A 24,687-nucleotide genomic window follows, 5' to 3' on the forward strand; every position below is an offset into this window, starting at 1 on the left:
ATTGGACAACAATATTGTGCTAGTTCTGAGTTTTCATGTGACATTTTTAAAAATGTATTGTTACCATAAAACTGAAATCACACATTCAAAACCTGAAATGATTGATGATAAAAACTCGATCCACTTACTATGAGATAAGAACAAAGTGTTGAGAGAAGAGATGATTGAAATTTTAAATACTGATTTAAATCCGTGACATTAGTTGCCAAACTGTAAGTAAGAGATAAGAAGATGGTAAATATAAAGTTTTCTGTACTTAAGTTTTAAAGTTACTAATAAACCAGACATTCCTTCTTTTATGCTAATTAACAAATTCATAAAAAAACTACAACAATTCCTCAGCTGACTCCAAAGCCCTATAGCTATAGGTGGGCTGGGGCAGTTAGGTTTCACAGCTTTGGCCCGGTAATGGTAATTACCCATGCCTTTTTTCACACCTTGGCTCGTGGGGAGTCACATGATTAATAGTGGGCCAACGACCTTCAGCATGACTTAAACAAAGGAGCAGACCCCACCAAGGTGTTAAATACCAGGTGAGGCAAAACTTCTTCACAAATTAAAGAAGTCCAGGTGACTTCTTTTCAAGCTCTCAAGACTATCATATCCATGACTGAGAGCCTACACAGTCACACAACCATTTAAAAACAATTTGATCAGTCAGTAAGCTTATACACAAGTGGAAAACGTATAACAGCTCTCAATCTTCCTAGGAGTGGACATTCCAGCAAACTCACCCCAACCTCAGACGGTGCAATGACTCTCAGACTCTACAGGCATCATTTAGCAAGTTAAATGTTAAAGTTCATGACAGTACAATTAGAGTATGGCTCGTTTGGAGAGGATGCCAGGAGAAAGCCTGGCAGCATGGCTGAGGTTTGCAAATGTGCATCTGACCAAACCACAGGATTTCTAGAACAATGTCCTGTCAACAGATGAAATCAAAGTGGACATTTGGCCATAAAGTACAGCGCCACGTCTGGCAGAAATAAAGCACAGCATAGTAGTACAAAGATCTCATTCAAGTGTAATGAAAAGCATCATGATGATGATTTCAGGCTTGTTTTGAAGCTACGGGACCCAGGCACCAGCAGTCATTAGGCTGACCAAGTCTGTATACCAAAGTATTCTAGAGTCAAAACCATCTTTTTAACCACAGCTAAAAAGATGAAACTGGGTCAGAGTTAAGGTCTGTTCTATAGAATTTATAATCCAATCAATCAATAAATAGTGAATAATTTAATATAAAATAAACATAGTGGATTAATCCTGCACATTATTAAAGTAAAAAATGAAGGTACTTTGTTATACTGTTGCTAAAAGCTGTTTTCTTAGTTATAAAATGACTAAAATAAAAAACAACCAAGCAAACCAAATGCAAAAAACCCCAAATGAAAACAAATTTTGAACCGATTTTCTTATATTTTATTTCACATGAATCTGCAAACATAAAATATTTGTACCTATATATTAAGGATTTCGTCTGTCGCGTGTGATAACATCCTCCCTCGTCCACCAGAAAACTGTGAAACAGGCTTTAAGATTCTGATTATTTATTATGTACAGTTCATCAGAAACGTTCCAACGATTTGGCAAAAAACCTTCACAAACATTTGGCACAGAAAATCAGCAACAATATCTTTTTGTTTTTTCTCTGATATGCGTCATAAAAACAATGAGGAACCCGGATGGACTATCTGACATCGACGACAGAAACGAAAAGTGTTCAGAGTTGAGTGAGATGATCAGTGTGCGTTCACATCGGCTCACAGGTAACATCAGAGAGAAGAGACTTAAAGCACCTTCACCACCTTAAACCAGACCAGGGACAGTTAGTATTTACATATTTACTCCTTTGATTTGTGCTACCCGTGCCACGCATGCGTACTTTCTCACTCAGCGGTGAAGTCAGTGACGGTTACTTTTCCTCCGAGGAAGTTAAAACTGATGATTTGTAAGAACAATTGGGCCTCCGTCACAGGCTCTAACATCACCATCGCCATCATCAGTACCAGTAGTGATTAACTCTGAGTCCTTTAAAAACATTTAAAAATCATATAATGTCCTTCACAGTGCCTTTAAACACCCGGACAAACAAATCAAGGTTGTGCAGACAGATTTTTTTTTCTTGTCGTTGTTTTTGGTCCACACAGAGCATCCTCACATCAACTTACACCAAATTACCAGCTTATGGCTCTGTCCCGGTGGGCTGTGGCTAATGTAGTTCACAGAGACTTGTGTTTCCCCAGCAGGCAGAGGCTGAGGCACTGCAGCAGGCCTTTCATCCACAGACAGTGAGCGAGGAACAGCAGCAGCAGGCAGGCGCCGGCCGAGCAGTAAACGCTGATCACCGTGCTCTCCTCCGGCAGGAAACACTTGGACAGCGTGTAACTGCTCGGTGACACCGTCGCCTGGGAGAAGAAAGGGGGGAGAAGTGAGAAATAACGTGAGTTAGAGGTGATGAGTAATGTTTATACTGGCAGAGGTGGCTGCTTAGAGCTCTTCGTCCACCAGAGGGCCTCCGAAGATTAAAAATAGGAGCTCATTTTGAGTTCCTTTCTTCCTATTTTTTTTTTTATCTGAATGAATCAGTTTTTTTTATAGCCTGTAAACAAAGGAACAACAGATTCAACAGAATCTCACCTCAGCAGATTGTTTACTATATAATTAAACACTTTATTAAGAAACTATTTGTATGAAAGAAAAACATCAAATTTAGGCCACCTGATTCTAGCTCACTATTAAGTACTGCTGCCTGACATAAGGTGGTTTCGGGGAGTTTGCGTGTCCTCATTGTTCTGAATGTTTCTCTGTCACAGATATTGGACAAAATCATGTTAGTTTAATGCTATCTTTGTTTTCCTCTTAACTTTATTTTAAGAGTTTCTGCTTAAATCAAGTTCAAACAAAAGCCTCCAGAGCAGCAAAGGACAGAGCACATAGTCAGGGACATATTCTCACCTGGAATCAGGATTTTGTAGCTTCTGGGATTTTGAGTTTTTAAAAAGAAGAAACAGGATAATTTCTTTCTCAAATATGTTGGAACAATAACTCAAACCTGAACTTTGAGGTGCTGGTTTGGTTTAATATGCCATTTGTCAGCTCAGGACACTCTCACAAAAAAGATTCAAAATCTTCACCTCCTTCCTTGGTGGAAGTGAAATTGATGCAAACGTGGTTGTGGATCACGGATCCGCGGCTGACAAATCTCCAGTAACTTTGTCATGCTGTCGTGCCAATTCGGATTGAAACCTCTGAAGAGTTTTTCCAGCACCTTGTTGAATCTAAACCATGAAGGCAGCCATGGAGTCAAAAGGGGGTTCAAATCACCACTGCCCTAAGCAATCATTCATGCTCACATACACGCCTACAGCCCATTTAGATTCGAAACAGTGGCTGGATGTTGGGAGCTGAGGGTCATTTTGACTTGCAATGAATTAGAGCTGCATTTGATGAGCGTAACAACCTGTCCAGGGTGTACCCCACCTCTCGCCCCATGACAGCTGGGATAGGTCCAGCCCCCACAACAACTCTGAATAGTATAAGTAGAAGACAATGGATGGATGGATTTTCTATAGACATCTATAGTTGATATATGTATATTTCTTACCTCTATAACTGTGAAGTAAAACCTCATATTGTGCCAGATGTAGTTTGTAACCAACTGCTCAATCCCTATTGATTCTCCTGAGGGAAACATCTGGCACAGCTGCTAAATTCTCTGATGTGTTCATCAGCTAGTTGCTTACAGTGTTTGCATGCTCAGCAGTGGCTTTCAAAGTATATCTGCTGGGGCCAAAAACTACTGTACGCCACTGAGACTGAACCATAACAGTAAGGTTGTGCACTGGGCAGCTAAACAGAGAGAAAAGGCAATCCACACAGAAACAGCCCAGCCATCCGGCAACCTTAATAATCTCTCTCTATAATACAGATTAATTCGATTATTTTTCATCTATTGCTGTTTGAAAAATGCCGACTTTAATTCGCACACTGTAAAAAGTTCACGATTTTGCTTTCACTCACAAGGATGAAGCTGGGGTTGTTTCTGTTCCTCCAGCTGAAGGATGGCACGCTGATTTCTGGGTACTTGTTGTCATGGAGAACCTCACATCCGCTGTGGGTGTGTCCGCTGAGGATGAGGCGGGGCTTAAACCACTGCAGCAGCTGAGGAGAGAAACCCATAACCGCTTCAGAGGCTGGTTGCTGCTCCCTTACATCACCAGTTTCATCATCACCATCATCATCACCATCGTCGGCTGTTTCTATACGAGACTATTTCTGACGGCGGGCTGTTGTTTGCCGTTTTAATTGGATGAAAACACTTCAGAACAGATCTGCGCTTTGAGAGAAAAGGAAAGAAAAAAAAAAGACAGACAGCGGAGGCGGTGTGGTGAGACTGCAGAGTACTCACTCTCTGTGAGGCCTCCTTCGACAGCACGTCGTACTTCTCTCTGAACAGCAGGTGTCGCTCTTCAGGCGGCGCGGCGTCCTGTCCTGTGCAGCCAGCGTCACTCACTCTGTACAGAGGATAGTGCTGCAGAACGGAGCACACAGTCAGGGAAACGTGCATGGATTCGGATTTTTCATGGAAGAACAGGAAACAGGCTGAGGGGCAGCTCAGTAACAGCATTTCTGGTGTCAAGTTTTTCACCCAGCCACGTAATTCCCCTATCAAACAGTTCATAAATACATCTGCAGTGATCCACGTGTCTAAACAGCCCTTTGCACAGGGAACATGGAGAATAACCACGTTCCCCAAAGTTTCACGATGCCAGACATGGTTCTCCTGCCACTCTGCGTTTCACTGGACTTGAACGTGTAATTCTTCCAGATAGAGCGGGCAATCCGTCAAAGTCGCTGTCACAGAGAGAGTACTGAATCGTAACACTCAACACACCATGACACTCATGACACCTTCTGGACTGAATGATGATTTTAGTTGAAAGGGCTTCCTCTGAAGGAAGTTTATATAAAGCATGGATCCCAGAGTGTGCGGCGTAACCTCGGTCAGAAGTTTCAACCTGTGTCATGTGACTAATTAAACCAATCACCTGCTAAAATCTTGTATATAAATTACAGGACGCTTTTCTCATTTATCTACTTAGTGCCTCTTTATTTCCTCTGTCCTCTCTATCCCGCCTGTGACTCAGGAATCAATCTCAGCACACAATGATGAAGGATGTCTCTGTCCCTAAAATGCATTGGAGAGCCAGAGGAGGCTTGCTGGAGGAACTATAATCCTTGGATGCACACGCGGAAGTGTTTCTTTGCCTGTTGTGTATAAAAGATTCATGCACGCGCTTGGAATATACTGCAAAAAGAAAGGCTCTTTAAACAGCTATCCTCTTTATATGCAGTTTCAGTTATTTAAGTACATCAAACCTTCCTGTGTGCGATTAAGAAAAGCGTCTAATATCTTGTCACACTGTTGCACTGTTACATTTACGATCATAAAATACAGCAGCAGTCGGCTAAATAAAAGGAATTTATGATGTGGTTGTGCCAACATCAGATTTAATTGGCATCACTTTAAAATGAACCACAGAGGCGAGGATGTCTCATTTTGTCAAATGACTGCTGCCTCGACTCCTCTCCCTATCGCCTCCTCCGATCTCTGTTGGGAGGGACTATGAAGCGAGGAGAGGAATCAAGGATGTATCAACTGAGAGATGTAAATGGGAGGTTTTTTAATCATGCTCTCCTTTGTTCGTTGAAATAGCCAAAAAAACGAGACTTGTAAAGTTTCTCAGGTGTTACCTTCTTACCTGTTCAACTTTGGAGCTACAAAACTTTGGTTTAGCACTACAGATGACCATAATAGGATAGTGCATTGAACTAGACTGAGAGACGCACAATATTGCTAAAAGTTTTCACTCATCTGTCTTCACATACATATAAACTTGAGTGACATCACATCCATAGGGTTTAATATGATGTCGGACCCTTTGCAGCTTAAACATGAGGTTTAGGGGTGAGTTCATTGGAATTTTTGATCATTCTTCTAGAAGCACATTTGTGAGGTCAGACAGCCATACAGACAGGTGTTCTATGGGGTTGAGTTCTTCCACACCAAACTCGCTCATCCATGTCTTTATGGACCTTTGTGCAATGATGCGCAGTCGTGTTGGAACAGGAAGGAGCCGTCCCCAAGCACAAAACTGTCCAAAATGTGTTGGTATGCTGAAGCATTAAGAGTTTTTTAAGAGCCCCACACCATAATCCCCCCTCCACCAAACTTTACACTTGGGACAATGGAGTCGAACAAGTACCGTTCTCATGGCAACCACCAAACCCAGGCTCATCCATCGGATTGCCAGATGAAGAAGCGTGAATAGTCACTATGCTCTATATCACTGCATGATGTAAGGCTTGGATGCAGCTGCTCAGCCACGGAAACCCATTCCATGAAGCTCTACACACTGTTCTTGGGAAATCTAACATCCACATGGAAGTCTGTAGCGACCAGTGTTGGTCAAGTTACTTGAAAAAAGTAATCAGTAACTAATTACTGATTACTTCCCCAAAAAAGTAATCCCGTTACTTTACTGATTACTTATTTTCAAAAGTAATTAATTACTTAGTTACTTAGTTACTTTTTAAAAACACGATTTACAACCTGAAGAGGTGACAAAGCGATAGATCTTTCAGCCCAATTCTACTTTTTCTACATAATCCATCATACAAAATGTAATCAAATGGAAAAGTCTCTTTTTTTTAACTTGTTTTATCAGTTTTAATCTTTTAACTTTATGCATCAAGCAAAAATTTTATTATATGCAACATTCTCTGACTTGAATAAATTAGTTTAACATTTAAACCTATTTTCTACACATTCCAGCACATAAAATAAAATATTTTTTGTGTTTACACTCACTCTTTCAAATAGATGCAAGTAAAACACAGCAGAAAATCAATAAAGTCAAAGACTCAGCAGTCCTGTTGCTCTATTTTCACCTGTAAAGCAGGACTGCGGTAGGCGGAGGTTTACCCCGGTGCAGGTGTGCCGCGGTCAGTTGAAGAATCCGCGAGTTTCAAAGTAAGGTCAGTACTTCCACGCTTTAAACGCTGCACGCTCATACTCTCTCCCACAATCGATGTGATCCATTGTTGATCTGCACACAGCTGTTGTCACTAACGGCGCACTCGCTTATGTCACTGTTGTGAGACATTCTCGCAAAAAATCACAGTTTTAGTAACGCAGTAACGCAGCGTTCCTATGGGAAAGTAACGGTAATCTAATTACCGTTTTTGCAATAGTAATCCCTTACTTTACTCGTTACTTGAAAAAAGTAATCAGATTACAGTAACGCGTTACTGCCTATCTCTGGTAGCAACTGCCTCTGCAGATAGTTGTCACCTCTGCACAGTATGCACCTTAGCATCCACTGACCCCATTATGTGATTTTAGGTGGTCTCGTTGTTGTTCACTTCCACTTTGTTATTGTTATTATTAAATTTCATAACTGGACTGCACAGTTGGCATCAGAGATGGGCATAACGCATTACTGTAATCTGATTACTTTTTTCAAGTAACGAGTAAAGTAAGGGATTACTATTGCAAAAACGGTAATTAGATTACCGTTACTTTCCCGTAGGAACGCTGCGTTACTGCGTTACTAAAACCGTGATTTTTTTGCAAGAATGTCTCACGACTGTGACGTAAGCGAGTGCGCCGTTAGTGACAACAGCTGTGTGCAGATCAACAATGGATCACATCGATTGTGGGAGAGAGTATGAGCGTGCAGCGTTTAAAGCGTGGAAGTACTGACCTTACTTTGAGTTTGATTCCATAAAAAGTGACAAAAACATTAGTGTCCATCGTGCGTGGGAAGAAAACTTCTTTTTACAGCGAAAAAAACCCCTAAACTTCCAAGCAAGCACCGAGTGCGCAACGACGTAATGAGAAATTCACAGAGAAACTCGCGGATTCTTCAACTGACCGTGGCACACCTGCAACCAGGGTAAACCTCCGCCTACCCCAGTCCTGCTTTACAGGTGAAAATAGAGCAACAGGACCGCTGAGTCTTTGACTTTATTGATTTTCTGCTGTGTTTTACTTGCATCTATTTGAAAGACTGAGTGTAAACACAAAAAATATTTTATTTTATGTGCTGGAATGTGTAGAAAATAGGTTTAAATGTTAAACTAATTTATTCAAGTCAGAGAATGTTGCATATAATAAAATTTTTGCTTGATGCATAAAGTTAAAAGATTAAAACTGATAAAACAAGTTAAAAAAAGAGACTTTTCCATTTGATTACATTTTGTATGATGGATTATGTAGAAAAAGTAGAATTGGGCTGAAAGATCTAGCGCTTTGTCACCTCTTCAGGTTGTAAATCGCCTCCTGAGAGTGACCCATTCTTTCACAAGAAGCAGTCTGCATGTCTAGGTGCTTGATTTTATACACGTGTGGTCATGGAAGTGATTGGAACACCTGAAATCAATGACTTGGATGGATGAGTGAATACTTTTGACAATGTGGTGTGTCTCTCTCAAACATTCAAAACTGAGCTTTGCCACAAAAAGGAGCACATATTGTCCTTTTCAGATCTGCACACACAAGCAGCCCGCCATCCTCAAAAAATAAAGTTAATAAAGGCAGTGTCATAGGCAAATGACAGTTAATCTCTATTGCTATTTAATGCAATTTCAAGGGCGCTTCACTTACAGGCACAACTGTTTTCTGCGATCAACTAAAACATAAAACACCTGACCTTTGTGCTGCATATTTTACCATCAGATGCCATAATTTGATGGGTTTGGAGAGAGAGGTGACTGCCACAGTTTTATAACACAGGATAGTGTTATTATGAATTACTGCCTTCATAAGACAGACAATATGTTCACAAATAGTAAATATTCCCTAATTTTCTGCAGGTCTGTACTACGATGGAATTAAAGTTTGAGTTTTCTAAACAGGTAATTAGAGAGTCGAACATTTTTGAACCTCATTTCATTTTCTGTTAAATCGTATATTTGTAAAATAGATAATTAATTCTCTTATGCAGACACGTCTCCTAAATGTAAAAAAAGCTGACAGAGCATTTAAGTAGATTGTTCGATGTCAGCTTCAAACACAGTTGCAGACCTGTTGTAAAGCAGCGTGTAATGGTCATTTCATAGAGTTGAACTTACAGCTTAACCCAACATCCCTGCAAACCACACAGCAATCAGTGGACGCTGTTTTCAGGGTCTTGTCGATCAATCGCTAACCTTTAAAAAACATCACCTTTATCTCTAAATTTGGTTGAAAACTAGGACGGGTAAAGTCGTATTTTAAGGCTGATGCAAACATTTAAATTCAGCCTCGTTTCAGTCATTCATTGTTACTCCGCTGAGATATTTTCTGCTGATTGGAGGCCTAAAAGCTCTAAATGATGTGCAGCTGTTGAGCCTAAATTGTTGTTAAATTAGTTTCAAACGTGAACGTTTGGTACATGTCTGGATCACAAATACTGTTCAAAAAATGCAAATATATATATATATATATAATTTTTTTTTTATATAACATTTGGCTGAAATTTTATTTGGTTGTTTTACACCATTTATTTCAATATATAATAAAAAAAACTGTAGTTTTTTGTCAGTGTCTGTACAATGATTGATAACCTTTTTTAAGATTCCCAGTTTCAAATATTGAGATCAGTGTATGAATAAGTGATCCCTGTGAGCCAAGAGCTCCATCTTCACGCAGTTTTGTTTTTTCTGTTATTGGCTTAATGTGATATTATTGTGGTATTCTTAGACAACTCTGGCTGTGACCACTGAAACCTTCATTGCCTCCTGCTGAAAGCTTCTGCTTGTGAGGGGCAGCCAATTAGAAGAAAGCGAGGTTAAGTGAGAGAAACAGTTTGAACTGGGGGCCAATTTTTTGAAATTATTTGCAACTGTGGTATGTGGAAAGCAAAAGTAGAAATATGGAGATGGAAAAGCGCATGATAGGTCCCTGTTAAGTATAAAATGTTGAACGTCAACCGTGTGTTTCCAAAATCAGTAATTAAGTCTGAAGTTCTAAATATATTAATTGATTACAGGGTCAGCTGAGAGGAAGACCCAAATGCAGATAGAAAGGCTGGATGAAAAAAAACTGACAAAGATCTTTAATTAAAAGTCTGATTAACCATCGTCCAAAGAGGAAAACATCAAAGTCACAAAAGCGAAACTAACCAGGAATGCCAGGAGGCACAGAGGATGAAGGCAAGAAGCTCAGGAGGGAAAACTGACAGTCCAGCAAAGACAGAAAGAAAGACACAGCTAGATATACACAGAGTGCTGATTAAATAGGTCAAAAACAGGAAGTAAAACCACAACAAGACGCACAGAGAACCAAACTCAAAGGTAAACGCGAACACAGACACAGGAAGGAAACGGAGAAAATAGAAACGGAAGAAAAAAAGCAGATGCACACCAAAGAACACAAAATGATTTTTTTGTACATTGAAAAACAGATTGGGTACCGGAAGCGATACCTTCCCAGCATGACTCAAGTTTGACAGACATGCACCGCTCTGCACAGCAGAGAAGAGATTATTATTATTATCATAGCTGAAGCTGATGTGAAGACTTCAGCATTCTAAATGAAACCATGAGGATATTTTCCAGAAATACTACTTTGTAGAAAGAAATTTTGTGAAGGTCTTTGTGTTGTTTTTCTTCTGCTGGAGCGCAGCAAGAAGATTCTGCCCTTAGGAAAACAAAAAGAGAGACGTAGACAAAAAAAAAAGACTACAACTTTGGAAAAGAACTTTTTTTCCCTCCCTTCTTTTGTATCCAGCACAGGCAGCTGAATTTAGCACAAAATGAGGTGTTTGGATTTTGTTTCGTCCACAGCGTAGAGCTGGGACGCCACTCGGGGGCCATAACAGAGACCGATAACGCATTCAGTGTACGCTCGGGTACGCGAGTGTTGAAAAGGCTAATCACGTCTTCCGCTGCTAAATGTTATCAGCTTCTGATGAAGTCTGAGTGGAGTCATGCAGTTTACCTGTAACATGATGGGGGGTGTGGGAGGGTAGAGCTGCGAGCCTTCACAGCCGTCCATCACTCCGCTCCCTGACTGCGCGCTCTGCAGAGGAGAAAACATAAAGAATTCATCAGCTGTCTTGTCCACAACCTCACAAAGCATCCTCAAGCATCAGGTAACATTTTTATTTCATATCGCTACACTGCCTCTGGTTCTGGTGCTGTGTGCAGAAACCCCCCCCCCTAAAAACTAAAAACACAAACCAGGCGCCACTTCTAATGTGCTTTTATAAACACTGGATGTGTAAGAAGATCAAAACACCTGCTCTGGGTACGTCTTAATTTTCTGTGCGTGCATCTCGAGTGCCAGTGGCAGAGTGCATTCGAGGCGCTGACAGTGTAAAAATGTGCGAAAGACTCCTAGAAATTTTCCTCCCACCTGAAGAGAACAGTTGAGGTCCCTGGAGAGTTTGATCAGCTCTTTTTCCACCGACTGGCAGATGGGACAGCCGTCGCCGTGCAGGGCCACGCTGTTCACCAGCAGAAAACTGACGAGAGAAGGAGATTCTCAGTTAGTCTGGCAGGAAATGTAGGAAAAGCATCGTTATCAACAAAACAACATCCCAGTATCATTGGCTTTTAAGTAGATGGCGAACCTGTTAGAAAACAGTTGCAGTTCTCAAAGCCGCATCTGAATTCGTTTGGAGTTGCGTTTTTGGCCACCTGACAAATCTAAGTCCAATATTCACTCTCTGTTTTTTACCAACTCCAGAGGGAAATATCTGGCTCTGTGTTCGCCAGCTTGCGGATAACTGTGTGCGTCTGCTGTCTGGTGAGCTGAAAACGTGTGATGAGAGTAAACCAGAAGAGTAAAACACTGAGCCGGGCCCGTAAAGGCGAGGGCGAGCTGCGGATCCAGAGCATTAATCTCTGTGTATGTGTGGCCCTCCTTTTTTTTCGCATTGCCACAATGTTTTCACGTCACCTTTGATACATTATTATAAAATTATTGCTTACAGCTGCTTTAAATAGATCCTAAAACTAGAGCTCACATGGAGGACAAACACTGCTGCACTGTGGGCGTTTTACATCAGCGCCGCTAAAAAAAAAGGGAGAAGCACATAACCATTCTCTGGGCTTTTTGTTTAGATCCTTTTATAATATATTACAACACAACAAAAGGCCTGTTCTCATGTAAATGTAACGCAACAAATGCAAATATGTTACAGCACTGCTGCAGGGAGCACAAGCATTTACTGGATGTTTTAACCCTAAAGTGACCAGTCGAGAGTTTCAAGGATCATTTATGACCTTATTATATTTCATACAAGAACACTGCACATTATCACTATCTATGAGAGACGTTCTAATGTGTTCTAATGCAATTAATTGGCGTTTTTTCAGGTGTTTCAGGTGATTTTTGCTTGAATAAAATCAAGCCCCCAGCCTTGTTGTCTGTCTTTAAACACATTTGTGAAAGAATAGGAAAGCTGCTCCTTTATCACAGCAGGTACTTCTGCATGTTTTGATTTAGCAGTTTTACACCAGATGGCCTTCTGACACAATCCTGAGTGGGGGGATACACATTTGTGAAAGAATGGGTTGTTCTAAAAAGCTCACTGAATTCCAACTTGGTGCTGTAATAGGATGCCGACCGGGAGCTTCATGGCTGAGAAGCTCCTGTAGGTGGAACGTGTAGTTGGCACAGTCACAAGTCATCACAATCTTTTATTACTTCCACGCTTCTGTTTTAAATAAAATCTAAACACACATCCTGTTACTAGTTTGTCTGAAATCTTTTGTGCAGAAACATTTTAAACCCAGGTTTCTGCAGCACTGCTCTAATTCTGTTAGCCACGGTTCACTGTCAGCATCATTAAGTGGTGATAAGAATTGTAAAAATCTAAAGCCTAAAAATTATTTTTAGAAGTATACTGGAGTCATTAAGCTCCGTTTTATCTCTACAAATGAAAATACTAAATGACACATGATGACCGATGACAATTATAAACGAACGTGGACAAGAGAACGTGTGACATCGAGGCACAAAGAAACCAGAATGCCAGTGACGTAGTAGCTCATCTAGCTCTCGATCCACCACAAATCACAGGTTTTGTAATGTGTGAAGTACAAAAAGAAAGTGATACGTTTTGTTCTCATAGGTTGGCTGAATTGCACAAACTAATGACAAATAAAAATCCTCAGTTTGTTTCAGTAAAATCTGACCAGTTCTTGAGGAAATGGAAAAATCTCATGGTCTGTGAGTTTCGTAGATATTTTGGAGAGTTTTCATTATTATTTAGTCTTTTCCGTGACTATTCTTGAATTTTAGTTTTTTGAATTGCTTGGCTAGTTTAGCTGTCCTAGTGTTTTTAGACTTCTTAATAGATATTTGATTCTTTACGTTATTCTTGCCTCCCTAATGTCTTCTTGCATTTTGTCGTCTCTGTTATGTGAGTCCCCATTTAGTTACTTCCTGTTTTATTTTGTAAGTCTGCTCTCTCTGGTGCCTTGTTGCTAGTTCTACTTCTTGTGTTATTGTCTTAATTAGTTTAAGCTGTGCATTGTTAGGCTGGTGTTTCCACTCTCCCTGGTTAGCCTCACGTGTCTATTTACAGCCTCAGCTCCTATCTGTTTAAGTCATACTGTATCACCGTCTGTCTTTCCTTGTGTTTGACTTAATACCCTGCATTTGTTTCCCTTTCCTGCGAATACCTGACAGAACAGTACCTGTAAAATGGCAAATATGACCGTGACCTTCAGCACAATTCTGGTAAATACGCATTCAGCGATCACTTAGTTGGCTTTTGAATTTTTGTGAGTTCATGATTCATTTTGGTTTTAGAATAATCTATGTGGGAGTTTTGTTCCTAGTTTCTTTTGTATTATATGTTATCTTGTTTATATTCCTCACTATCTCCCTGGGTGAGCCTTTTATCTTATCAGTTGGTTCTTAGTTTTTCTATTTATAGAGGAGTTGCTTTAATTTAGCCCCCCCTCCCTCCTTCTAGAAGTAAAAAGGGCCTTGTTTGTTCTTATGGTTCAAGTTTTAGTTGTATTTAGTTGGATGCCTTCAGTGTTCTATTCTAGGCTGTGTTGTGTGTAGGGCTGCCACAAACGATTATTTTGATAGTCGACTAGTCACCGATTATTTTTGCGATTAGTCGACTAATCAGATCATCATCCATTGGATGTAAAACGTTCAGCTTATTGCACCAGCAGCATCTGCTCTTATATAACTATCATTAGCTTACAGCTTTAAGTGTTTAAGGTATGTGCTAACTAAAAATAAAGACAAGATGATAGTTTATTACATTTTAATGAAATTTGCAGATTGTTTCGGTGAAGTTTAATAAACTCCTTGCTATCTAAAATATAACAGGACACTGGAGAATATTCTCGAGCATCTCACACTTCTGATAATCAGCTGTCTGCTTGACGTTTATTCAGCTGTGTAAAAACTATAACTTTAATCTCAGCCAAACGGATTTACTTAGGAACAAATAAAATACTAAAAAAAGCCAAACAATAACATTTTTAAGTTATCTAAGTGACTCATATATATTTAACCTGAGCAGCGAAAGACAGCGGTGTGTTTGAAAACGATCTGCCGGGAGTCCAGTGTTCTCACTGTCCCTGTTCTCCCTGCTTGTAGATATGTGTGTATGTAGGTGTGTGGGTGCAGGTGTTTACAGGCACCTTCAGGCCTGGTGGGTGTGGCCCTGGCAGGTGATTGGCCACACCTGAAGACCATGACACACCTGCAGCTGATCAGGCCTCATCGGAGGAGCTACTTGAGAGTGTGGTGGAGCTCTCTCCGACACTCGACAATTGCGTGGCTTCACGTTAGTCTCTCGACCGGTTTCCTAGTTTAGTCTGCTGCATTATGGTGTGTCTGACGGCTGCCTCTGTTATTTTCCCAGGAGTAGCGTGGAGATGAGAGGGCAGCGAACACTCCATCGTATGATGTAGGATTCATATTTGAATGACCGCAAGCTGCCCATTTCCTAAGGCACTGAAGGGGCCACAAACCATAACATTTCAGAGCTGGTATGATCCTCTCCTGGAGGCTGTCTCTGCTCTGTGCCAAACATGCATCCTAACTCTGAGCATGTCGCACATTTTTTCCACAGGTCTGCTCTTTGTCTGCGTATTCACACACACAAACCGTTGTTTGTGGACAGCAAAGGCTCTTCTCCTGGCATGCTTTGCATACAGGTCCAATTTTCTGACTGCAGAAGCAACTCTGTTACCTGCAGATTTCTTCCTGACATTTGTGTTCCTTCAGTTTTCTTTTTGAATTTTCTGGGCCTGGCAGTCCTGCACAGTTTGGGAGTCACTTTGAATTCTCCGCCACTTGTACATAATTTTCCTTGCAGTCTAATGATTTATTTCAAATTATTACAGACTTCAGTCTTTTTCCTGAAGACTCTAGGGGGTTCTTTAGATCTTAGCCTAATGGCGCACCATATTTCAGTGGCAAAAAAGACCAACAAGAAGTTTAAAATAAGATGTCTGCTACTCCCACAGGCAGCTCTGATAATCAGCAAACCTAACAAATATATGTAACCCAATATAAGCCATACTTTTTCCATGTGACTGCTTCATTTATGCCATAAATTACCATGTTAACTAATAAATGTCCATTTATCGACTCATTTGTTTTATCACCATTATTAACAGGCACTGTTTCAAATATGTTTAAATGACTGATTAGACTGCCGGAGGAAATCATTCCCACATGTTATAATTTTACAATTTATTAATATTTAATAGGGCTTTTTTTCTTTTCTTTTTTTTTTTTTCTTCTCTTTTCCTTTTCCTAAAAGAAACCTTGCAGCATGGCTTAGGTTTACATCTGAACAAACCTCTTCTGGAACAATGTCCTGTGGACATTTGGTCATAAAGCAGCACCCCTGGCAAAACCCACACACAGCATATCAACAGAAACGCCTCGCACTGATTGCCACACACAGCAATCGAAGAGTCACGATTTGCGGTTGTTTTTCAGCCACAGGACCAGGGCAACTTACTATCATTGAGTTGACTGTGAACTTCACCATAAACCGAAAAAAAGCAACATGCCATAGGTTGCTGTTCATGTGAGGTTGTATTTATGTCATTTTAAGACGTGCTAATATGTCCTGACGGGTAAACCCTACAAACAAGACTGTATCTAATTTTCCTGAGCGTTTCTCCTTTTATTTAAGCTGTCCTGTAACAAGTTGTGTTTAAAGCTGAACACAAGAATTTCACAGTAGTTGAATATTAAAGGGTCTCATCTTCATCCTATCTTATAATCCATCATATTATGGAGGGTACTTTGTTTTTAAAACTGAGCGCAATCTCCCGACACACAATTAAGACCTCGGGAACAGTTGCCTGGCTCGTCTAAAAGCACCTCTGTGGCACAGGCCGACTCAGGGGATTAAACCGTCGACCTTCCCGCATGCTGAGTCACATGTTTGTCCTGCAGGCGTGTCACCAGTTTTTATGTTTACATTTATGTTTCACCCTCCCGTCACTCACTTGACGCCCTTTTTGGTGACGATCCTGGTGGAGGAAGCGTTGAAGACCTTCTCAAACCGCTGCAGCTTGAACCAGTCCATCCTGCAGGGAGACACAATACGCTCATCACACAGCACAAAAACCTGCTGCTCAGTCTGCCGTGTCTGCCTGTCTATCACGCACCGTTACATAACAGCAGTGCCAGCATGCTTCCCGCTGCTCGGCTAGAATCAAACCACATAGGAGCATGTCTACAAAAGCTCACATTTCTGAGTCACACATGTCAAATACCAAGCATTTAAAAAAAAAAAGCATGACATTGTGTTTTCTTCCCCTGAGAAATTAAGAAAAGAGTCTCCTATAAGAAGGCTGTTACATGCTGGACACAATGAACACAACTTTTCTGCAATTTAATGCAATCCATCACAAAAAATGTAGTTTAAAGAAATTACCAGAAAGACAATAAAACCTCAGTGAAACCACCTTATTAAAAATAAAAGCTAAAATCTTTTTCCTTTATGACTTTTCTATGGGAATTCTTAACAAAGGCAGTGACGAAATAAATAAATCTCTTCATCGCTCATCTTCTGCTTCTTTTTTTAATCATTTCTTTTTAGATTTCTTCTTAATTTTGCTCCGAATATCACCACAATCTTACAAAATCTTATCAGGGTTTTTTTAACAAATAAATCTCCTTCCTGAAAACGTTGGGCCAACCAACAAAACAAAAAAAGCACATATTAACATAATTTCTTAATGGCCTTTGAAATCAGTGGGCTCTGTCATAACTGGCCACAGCTGAATATGAAGGGTTGCAAGATGATTAGCCATTAAGGAGGGAAAAAAAGAAAAGAAAATTACCTTTAATTTTAAGGCCATTTAACTCTCCTTTTGTCTTGTAAAATATTTGACATTTTCTCATCATCGGGGTGATAAAAATGACGCTTAAAGAAGGTAAAACTTGGCTTTCAAGTGCTAACAGGAATGTGTCACCTCTGATGAAGGGCTGCGAGTTGCCATTTTTTCCCTGCTTGAATGGGTCACAACATAAAAAAGTGGGGCGTGTGAACGCCATTTCAAAGCCTTTTCCATGACTTGGACTTGAGACAGCTTGATGTCCAGAGTTTTGTCTTTGAACACTCTCAAACATGCCGCGTATAGGAGGAGAAGCCGTGCTTGTCAGAAACTTCCATTAGAGCATAAAGAAAAGAAAAACTACCGTGTCATAACTGCACTGAAGGGAGGATGTGGAGACAGTTGATCAATTAGATCAAATGATCTGTTCAATAGTTTAAAAAGCATGCTGAGAAAACATGTCAAAGGTTTGCACACTATTTGGCTCCAATTTAACGATGCTTGAACAAAGTATCTTCTTTGGATTTGTGTTGCTTTCCTTTCGGTGTATCTCGCACCTAAAAGATGTTGTATAGATTTGTGTAGGTCTGAAGGAATATTGTAAGATGACCAGGAAATTCGATGAGGGGCACATTGTGATTTATTTAGTGTGTCTATTTTGTTCTACAGTTATCCAATCCAATCCAATTTTATTTATAAAGCACTTTAAAATACCCAGCACAGGAACATAGTGCTGTACAGAAAATAAGTTAAAACAATAGAATAACAGAAAACAGCAAAATAAATAAATAAAACACATAAAACATAAAATTAAAACAGCCCTATATTAAAACAAAAACAAGATAAAACAGCATCGAATCACCTAAAAACAACTGAAATAAAAATAAAAACCAACATCTCACGTGGTGTCAAAGGCCAGGGTAAAGAGGTGGGTTTTCAAGAGTGACTTAAAAACAGATAAAGAAGAGGCCTGTCTAATCTCTAAAGGAAGCTCGTTCCACAGTTTTGGAGCTGCTACAGCAAAAGCACGACCTCCTCTAAGTTTACGCCCAGTCCTGGGTATCTTCAGGAGCAGCTGATCAGCTGACCTGAGAGAGCGGGTGGGTGTATAAGGCTGTAGCAGCTCAGAGAGATAAGATGGGGCTAGGCCATGGAGAGCTTTAAAAGTAAATAAAAGAATTTTAAAATGAATCCTAAAAGAAATGGGCAGCCAGTGAAGTGAAGCTAAAACAGGGGAAATGTGCGCAAACTTTCGAGTGCCAGTTAAAAGACGAGCTGCGGCATTTTGCATTTTGTAGATGACTAATATATGATGCGCTGACCCCAATATAAAGTGCATTACAGTAATCCAGCCGAGTGCTAACAAAGGCGTGGATCACTGTCTCAAAGTGCTGCCGTGAAAGAATTGGCTTTATTTTTGCCAGCTGCCTGAGGTGAAAGAAGCTAGATTTTACCACTGCCTTAATTTGATTATTAAACTTCAGATCACAGTCCACTTTGACCCTCAGGTTTGTGACAGTTGGCTTAACATACTGGGTCAGGGAATCTACATACACATTGGGGGTCTCGGTGGGGCTACCAAAAACCATCACCTCTGTCTTTTTATCATTGAATTTTAAAAAGTTAACAGACATCCAAGCCTTAATGTCATCGAGACACTGAAGTAATGGCTGTGTAAGGTATCTGCCTTTTTTCTTTAGAGGGACATAGATCTGACAGTCATCAGCATAAAAGTGGAAAGCAATGCCGTGCTTTCTCAGTACAGAACCAAGAGGAAGCAGATATAAAGAGAAGAGGAGGGGGCCTAGAACTGAGCCCTGTGGGACACCACACAAGAGGGGAGCGGAGGACGACACATAGTCACCGAGACTGACACAAAAAGTTCGCCCCGCCAAGTAGGACCTGAACCACTCCAGTGCTGTGCCCCTAATGCCCACCAGTGCTCCAAACGAGAGAATAAAATGGCATAATCCACGGTATCAAACGCAGCTTTTAAATCTAAAAGCACAAGAACAACACAGTCCCCAGCGTCAGTAGCTAAAAATATGTCATTAAAAACTTTTAAAATGGCTGATTCAGTGCTATGAAAGGGTTTAAAACCAGATTGGAAAACCTCTGAGACATTTTGCTTTTCCAGGAAGGCCATTATTCGGCTGTAAACTACCTTTGGCGTGAGTTTTGTCCTGTTTGCTGTTTGTGGTCTCTGTGTGTTGTACCTTTGTTTTCCCCTCATTCCCTAACCGGTCATCAGGACATCTTCCTCCCTGATGTTCTTTGCTTATAAGGAATTGCTGGTTTTCCTTTCTCTAATACTGCATGCACTTGATCTCACAAAGAACCTAGAAGATGCAGATTGTTTTTCTTTATAGTCTCTGAAATAACTTGTCGTTAAAGATAAGACTTATAGAATCAAGATCTTCTGTGCAGCCGTTAGCAACATCTCCTCACAGCAAGAAGGCTGAACCTTCCCAAGGCCGTTCTGTGTGGAGTCTGCATGATCTCGCTGTGCCCAGCGACATGCACGTTAGAATAACTGGTGAGTCTAAAGCAGCCGTGGATGTGAGGTAGATTAAGCGCTTAAAGTATAAAAAATAAAAGTGCTGTTTGGGTAAATGTTCTTGGTCAGCACTACATAACTGCAGTTCCACTTCAATGAGACGTGGCGTCTCCTTCCTTCTTTTTATCCAACCTGCTATCAATATAATCATGTAATCTTTTTACTGATTTTATTTATTTTTAACACTTATTTTTACAGACACTTTGTGTTTTGCATAATGTATCTGAAAATGCATTCTGCTTCGGTTTATCAGACATTGAATTTTCTGTTGTTTTGCCGTTGGTGTTAACATCCATCAGATCTCCAGTGAACCGCAGAGGGTTGGGGTTAAGTTGCATTTTAGCCAGAAGCCAAAAGAGACTATTTTCAAAAAGTAGACGATGCTGCCTGTTATTCCTCCATAGTTCTTCTCTTGTAATATTTCTATTTGGTCGTGCAGATGGAATTACTATACAAATGGGTTGATGTGAACCTAACCCTAAACGAACAATACCAGCAGTTCATTAGTCTGTCAATATTTAACATGTAGCACAAACCTCCCTCTTTACAGCTCAGTACTGTCTTGAAACAGCTGGGCACAGCTGTAGCTTCCAGCAAACAATACTCAAGCAGTGTATTTGTTGCTGAATATTTTCATCTGTGGATTAATACACGCTTGCTGTATTACCAAGCTGCATGACGGAAATGTGAGACTGCCTCCAATAAAAACACTACCTTTAACACCGATATTAGTAAATCTCTTAGTTTTTAATGTGACTTGTTAATATATACTACGGTGAAAGCACCACATTACTGCTACAGCAACAAGACAAAGCAAAGACCCTCCAGCGATGGCTTCAGACCTGACTGCATGTGATGCATCCAGCCACTGCTTTGTCTTATTAAAACTGCCTCATGGAAATATTCAATCGCCTCCTTGCAGTTTATGTAATGTAGACAAAGTCCTCTTGCTGTGCGGTGTAGTAGTAGGAAAGACAGTTATTGACTTTTTTGGGTGCCACATTTAATGTTTCTCTTGCTTTAAAAACTTTTCAAGGAGGCAGGTATTTCTGTAACTAGGGCAACAAAGAATAGCGCTGAAAATCGTTCATACTGAGTCAGAGGTAAAACCTGTGCTTAATAGAGAAGTCCCTCAGGCAAAGGCCAAGTAAAACCAGATCAACCGGTCGCAGAGTAAAGGTTATGTAATGAAAACTGAAAAACAATAGCATACAGAATGTGCTTACTCGTAATGGAAACCGATGTCATGATTTCCAACCAGTACAACCAGTTCCGTGTCAGTGGAGTGTCTGAACATCCTGTGGAAGCGACGCACGTCGTCCTCCCAGTGCTGCGGAGAGAACGACACGAACACAGCTGAAGTTTCAGGCCTCAAACAAGAAAAACTCCCCGAAGAAGCTCACAAGCGTTAATGGGATCTCTGAGGGTCGCCCAGCAGCCCTCACGGGCGGCTGAGATGAGTTGCTTTCATTCAGATTCAGTTTTGCTTCTGCGGGACTGAAACTGCACACAGAAACAGCCTTTAATTGCATCAGTGCTGTGGGTTTCATACGTCGTGTCTCTTATTTATAGAATTTATAGGATGTGGGAATTTGGAGCAGTTTTCATCTCTGATTTGGCCACATTTTCAAACTAAATGTAACTATTTATTAATCAGTTAGGTGATTTAGGGGATTAATGAGTGTGTGGGAAAGTATTTGGATTAAAAAAGCAGAAGATTTGATTATTTTTAGTAATTTTTAGTTAAACAATATTTGGTTGTCTGACTGTCGGATAAACAAAGCCGGCAGTTTTTCCGAACATTTACAGAAGAAAGAGTGAAGGAAGATGCCTCAAACAAATCGTAAATCAAGCACATAACACCAAATATCATCGTTTTCAAGTTCTTCTATTTCACGATAAGCTGGTTTTCTTCATTTTTTAACACCATATGTTCAATATCTTTTGGTTTTTGGTCAATTTCTGAGGCTTGAGACAAAATAAACACTTGGTAGATTTGCAGAATGAGCAAATAGGAGACTATTTCACTAACAGAGTGATCTTTAAAGTCAGTTGTAAGGCGAATACGACACCCTCGCCTTGATTTTCATTCAAAACAGTGAGACTGTCGACAGAAAAGAAACCAAACATATTTGAGCGCAGCTTCACATTTTTAGACGTTCTTGCTCTGCAAATTTAAAACTGGTGAATGATATTTGAGAACACGCTTCTTTTTGCTTACACTGAATAGCTTTTCTTTGTGGGACAATTTTTGAGGCTACAACCAAAACGATGAAGTATTTGATCAGTTAGGTTGCTCGCAGAATGAATGGTTATGGAACTGTTGGTCATTCATCAAGCAAACATCCAACACGGCTCCTGAATTTGGGGTCTGAAATGTGCCAATTTGTTTCTATATTACTCTTTATACTGATTTAATTTAAATAAGTAGGGTTTTGGACTGTTAGCAGAGCAAAATGGGGACAATTTTGCACCATTTATTACTCTTAGCATATTTTATTCTGTGTGCAAGCTCTAAATCCTTCAAGTGGAAGCCAGTCACGTCGTGAATCAACCACAAATGCTAAAATCATCATGCTTTTCTTTCTTTCATACCACTGTACGTTGAACACCTTTGCCCTTGTGGCCAGTTCTCTAACCACAATAACTAATTTCAAGATGTCCTCTTAAGCTGCAGGAGGAACTCCTCAGACACAAATGAGGCAAATGATTAGCCAGCAAAAGAAATAAATGACAGACTGATCTATTCACCTGCTGCAGATCAAGTCTCAGTACTCTCAGCGTGAATTCAAACACGCAGGCCCTTCCTGTTTTAACACAATACAAATTAAAAGAGTTGCCATTCAAAGAGTGAAAATGAGGAGGAATCAGCGAGTGGGTGGGTGGAGGGAAAAGTAGATTAGAGGAGATTTTACTGTCTGAGGCTTTGTGTTGTGTTCCTCTCGCTCCACTTGCTTCTATCTGTCTTGACAGATTCCATTTTATAACCCAGTAATAGATTTCTGAGCATTCCCAGAAGCTCCCCCCCAACACACCAGGATGGATGTACCATGGCGGGCTAAGAGGATAACTGGTGCAGCTGTTTTCCTCAAAAACCTGCAGCCTCTGGGGCCCGGATGGTAATAAGATTAGGATTATTATGACCAGAGAACACAGAGCTTCTGCTCTGCATCCACATACTCGAACACCATCATAATTATCATAATGGGGGGGTGCAGAGCAATGCAAGAAGAAAAACAGGGAGCTCTACATTACCTTCTGCGAGCTCCACTTGCCTTCGTCGAAGATGTCCCCGAGAATAAAGACTATCTCGGGCCTGAGCAGCCACAGAGCGGTCTGGAAAGCCCTCTCCATCTGCCATTCCCTGCGCGTTTGGACACAAGTCAGCGTTATTGGATGTTGTTGTTTACAAATCACTCCTGCAGAGCCCCGGGCACAGACGGACGGATGGAGGGCAAATATATATGAGAATACATGCAAATGAATTATTACCTCCTCAGCTTGTCAAACCAGTGTCCTCCGACGGCTCCGAGGAGGTGCGTGTCCGACAGCACCATAGCGCGGACCGCAGAGTCCACCGAGTGGCCGTCGATGCCCTCTCCGCCGCGAGCATGGCTGATCTTCGGCCAGGCGCACTTGAGGATGGTCGGAAAGTAGATGAGATACTCGCAGAAGAAGAAGGCGCCGCCGACCACCCCAATCAGCACCACCGCAACCACCCATTTGACGCTAAACCTCGGCATTTCTTTGTTATTCGGCGTTCGGGATGCCCTGAACTGGCGCACTGGCGGTGATGGAGCGGTCCATGAGGCATCTTCACCTCGTCCAGACCCCACGGTTTAGGTCTCCAGCCGCGTGATGCTCATGGCAAGCTCATCTGGATAAAAACAGGCTTCGCGTGGAGTCCGGTTGATTCCGAAAATAAGAGAAAGAAAAACAAAGTTTTAAAATGCGCCTTGATTTCAAGGGGAAAGCAGTGAGAGAGAGAGAGCAGCCGCCAGCCGCTGTTTCTAAGTCGTAGGCTCTCATGCGTTAAGCTGGAAACAACACATCCGGTGTGCGTTTTCAAAATAAAACGGGTGACACGATATCTAGGGGACACAAAAACTCCATGCTTTCTGTAGTACAGTATATAGTATATATTTAGGCTTTCTTAAGGTTCAGAAAGTTTCTAAAACTTAAATTATTTTGGAACTAATTTAAATACCTCTGGATTCAGGCTCCACACTGGGTCAAGCCTTTATATATATATGCCTGTAGTCCAAAGACTGTAGGCTAATTGGTGATAATAAACTGACCATAGGAGTACCATAAACATTAATGATAAACCAACTTTAACTTGTCTTTCAGCTAATGAATTTATCAGAGTATTATTTCATAAACCACCAGCTTGCCCTGTGCCATTGAAAACAAAAAGAAAGATGTCACATATGATCATAGAGTACCAGAGGTGGCAAAATAACATCAAACTTATAAATACGTTCTTTACTTAAGTAAAGAAAACCAGTGTTAAAAAAAAATACTCCACTAAAAGTTGAATTACTGAAGCAATTTCTTTACTCAAGTATAAATGAAAAAGTACAGACTCTTAAATGTACTCAATAAGAAAATAAAAAGTATCTCCATTAAGGACAATATTCATGCAAAGGTAACTAAACATTGATATTAATAACATAATATAATAGTACTGTATTAATAAAATAATAAAGCAATTTTAGTACACGAGAATACAAATGTTATTCCAATTTAAAGTCTAATTCTCACTTCGAATCTATTATGTAAGCCATAAGGAGTGAAAGAGA

The 24,687-nt window shown here is 40.5% G+C and overlaps 1 protein-coding gene across 1 annotated transcript; it reads right to left on the reverse strand.

Annotated features, from left to right (window-relative positions):
- Nucleotides 1–1,406: 1,406 nt before the first annotated feature.
- mppe1 (metallophosphoesterase 1) lies at nt 1,407–23,953 on the reverse strand. Its single transcript, XM_026149650.1, has 9 exons — nt 23,378–23,953; nt 23,141–23,249; nt 21,112–21,215; nt 16,495–16,575; nt 11,405–11,513; nt 10,988–11,068; nt 4,412–4,534; nt 4,024–4,164; nt 1,407–2,408 (listed from the first exon to the last, which is right to left on the reverse strand). Exons 1-9 carry the CDS (start codon nt 23,626–23,628, stop codon nt 2,223–2,225), a joined length of 1,185 nt encoding a protein of 394 aa, XP_026005435.1. The 5' UTR covers nt 23,629–23,953; the 3' UTR covers nt 1,407–2,222.
- Nucleotides 23,954–24,687: the final 734 nt, after the last annotated feature.

The sequence above is a fragment of the Astatotilapia calliptera genome, chromosome 18, assembly GCF_900246225.1.
Source record: "Astatotilapia calliptera chromosome 18, fAstCal1.2, whole genome shotgun sequence".
NCBI classification, from domain to species: Eukaryota; Metazoa; Chordata; class Actinopteri; order Cichliformes; family Cichlidae; genus Astatotilapia; species Astatotilapia calliptera.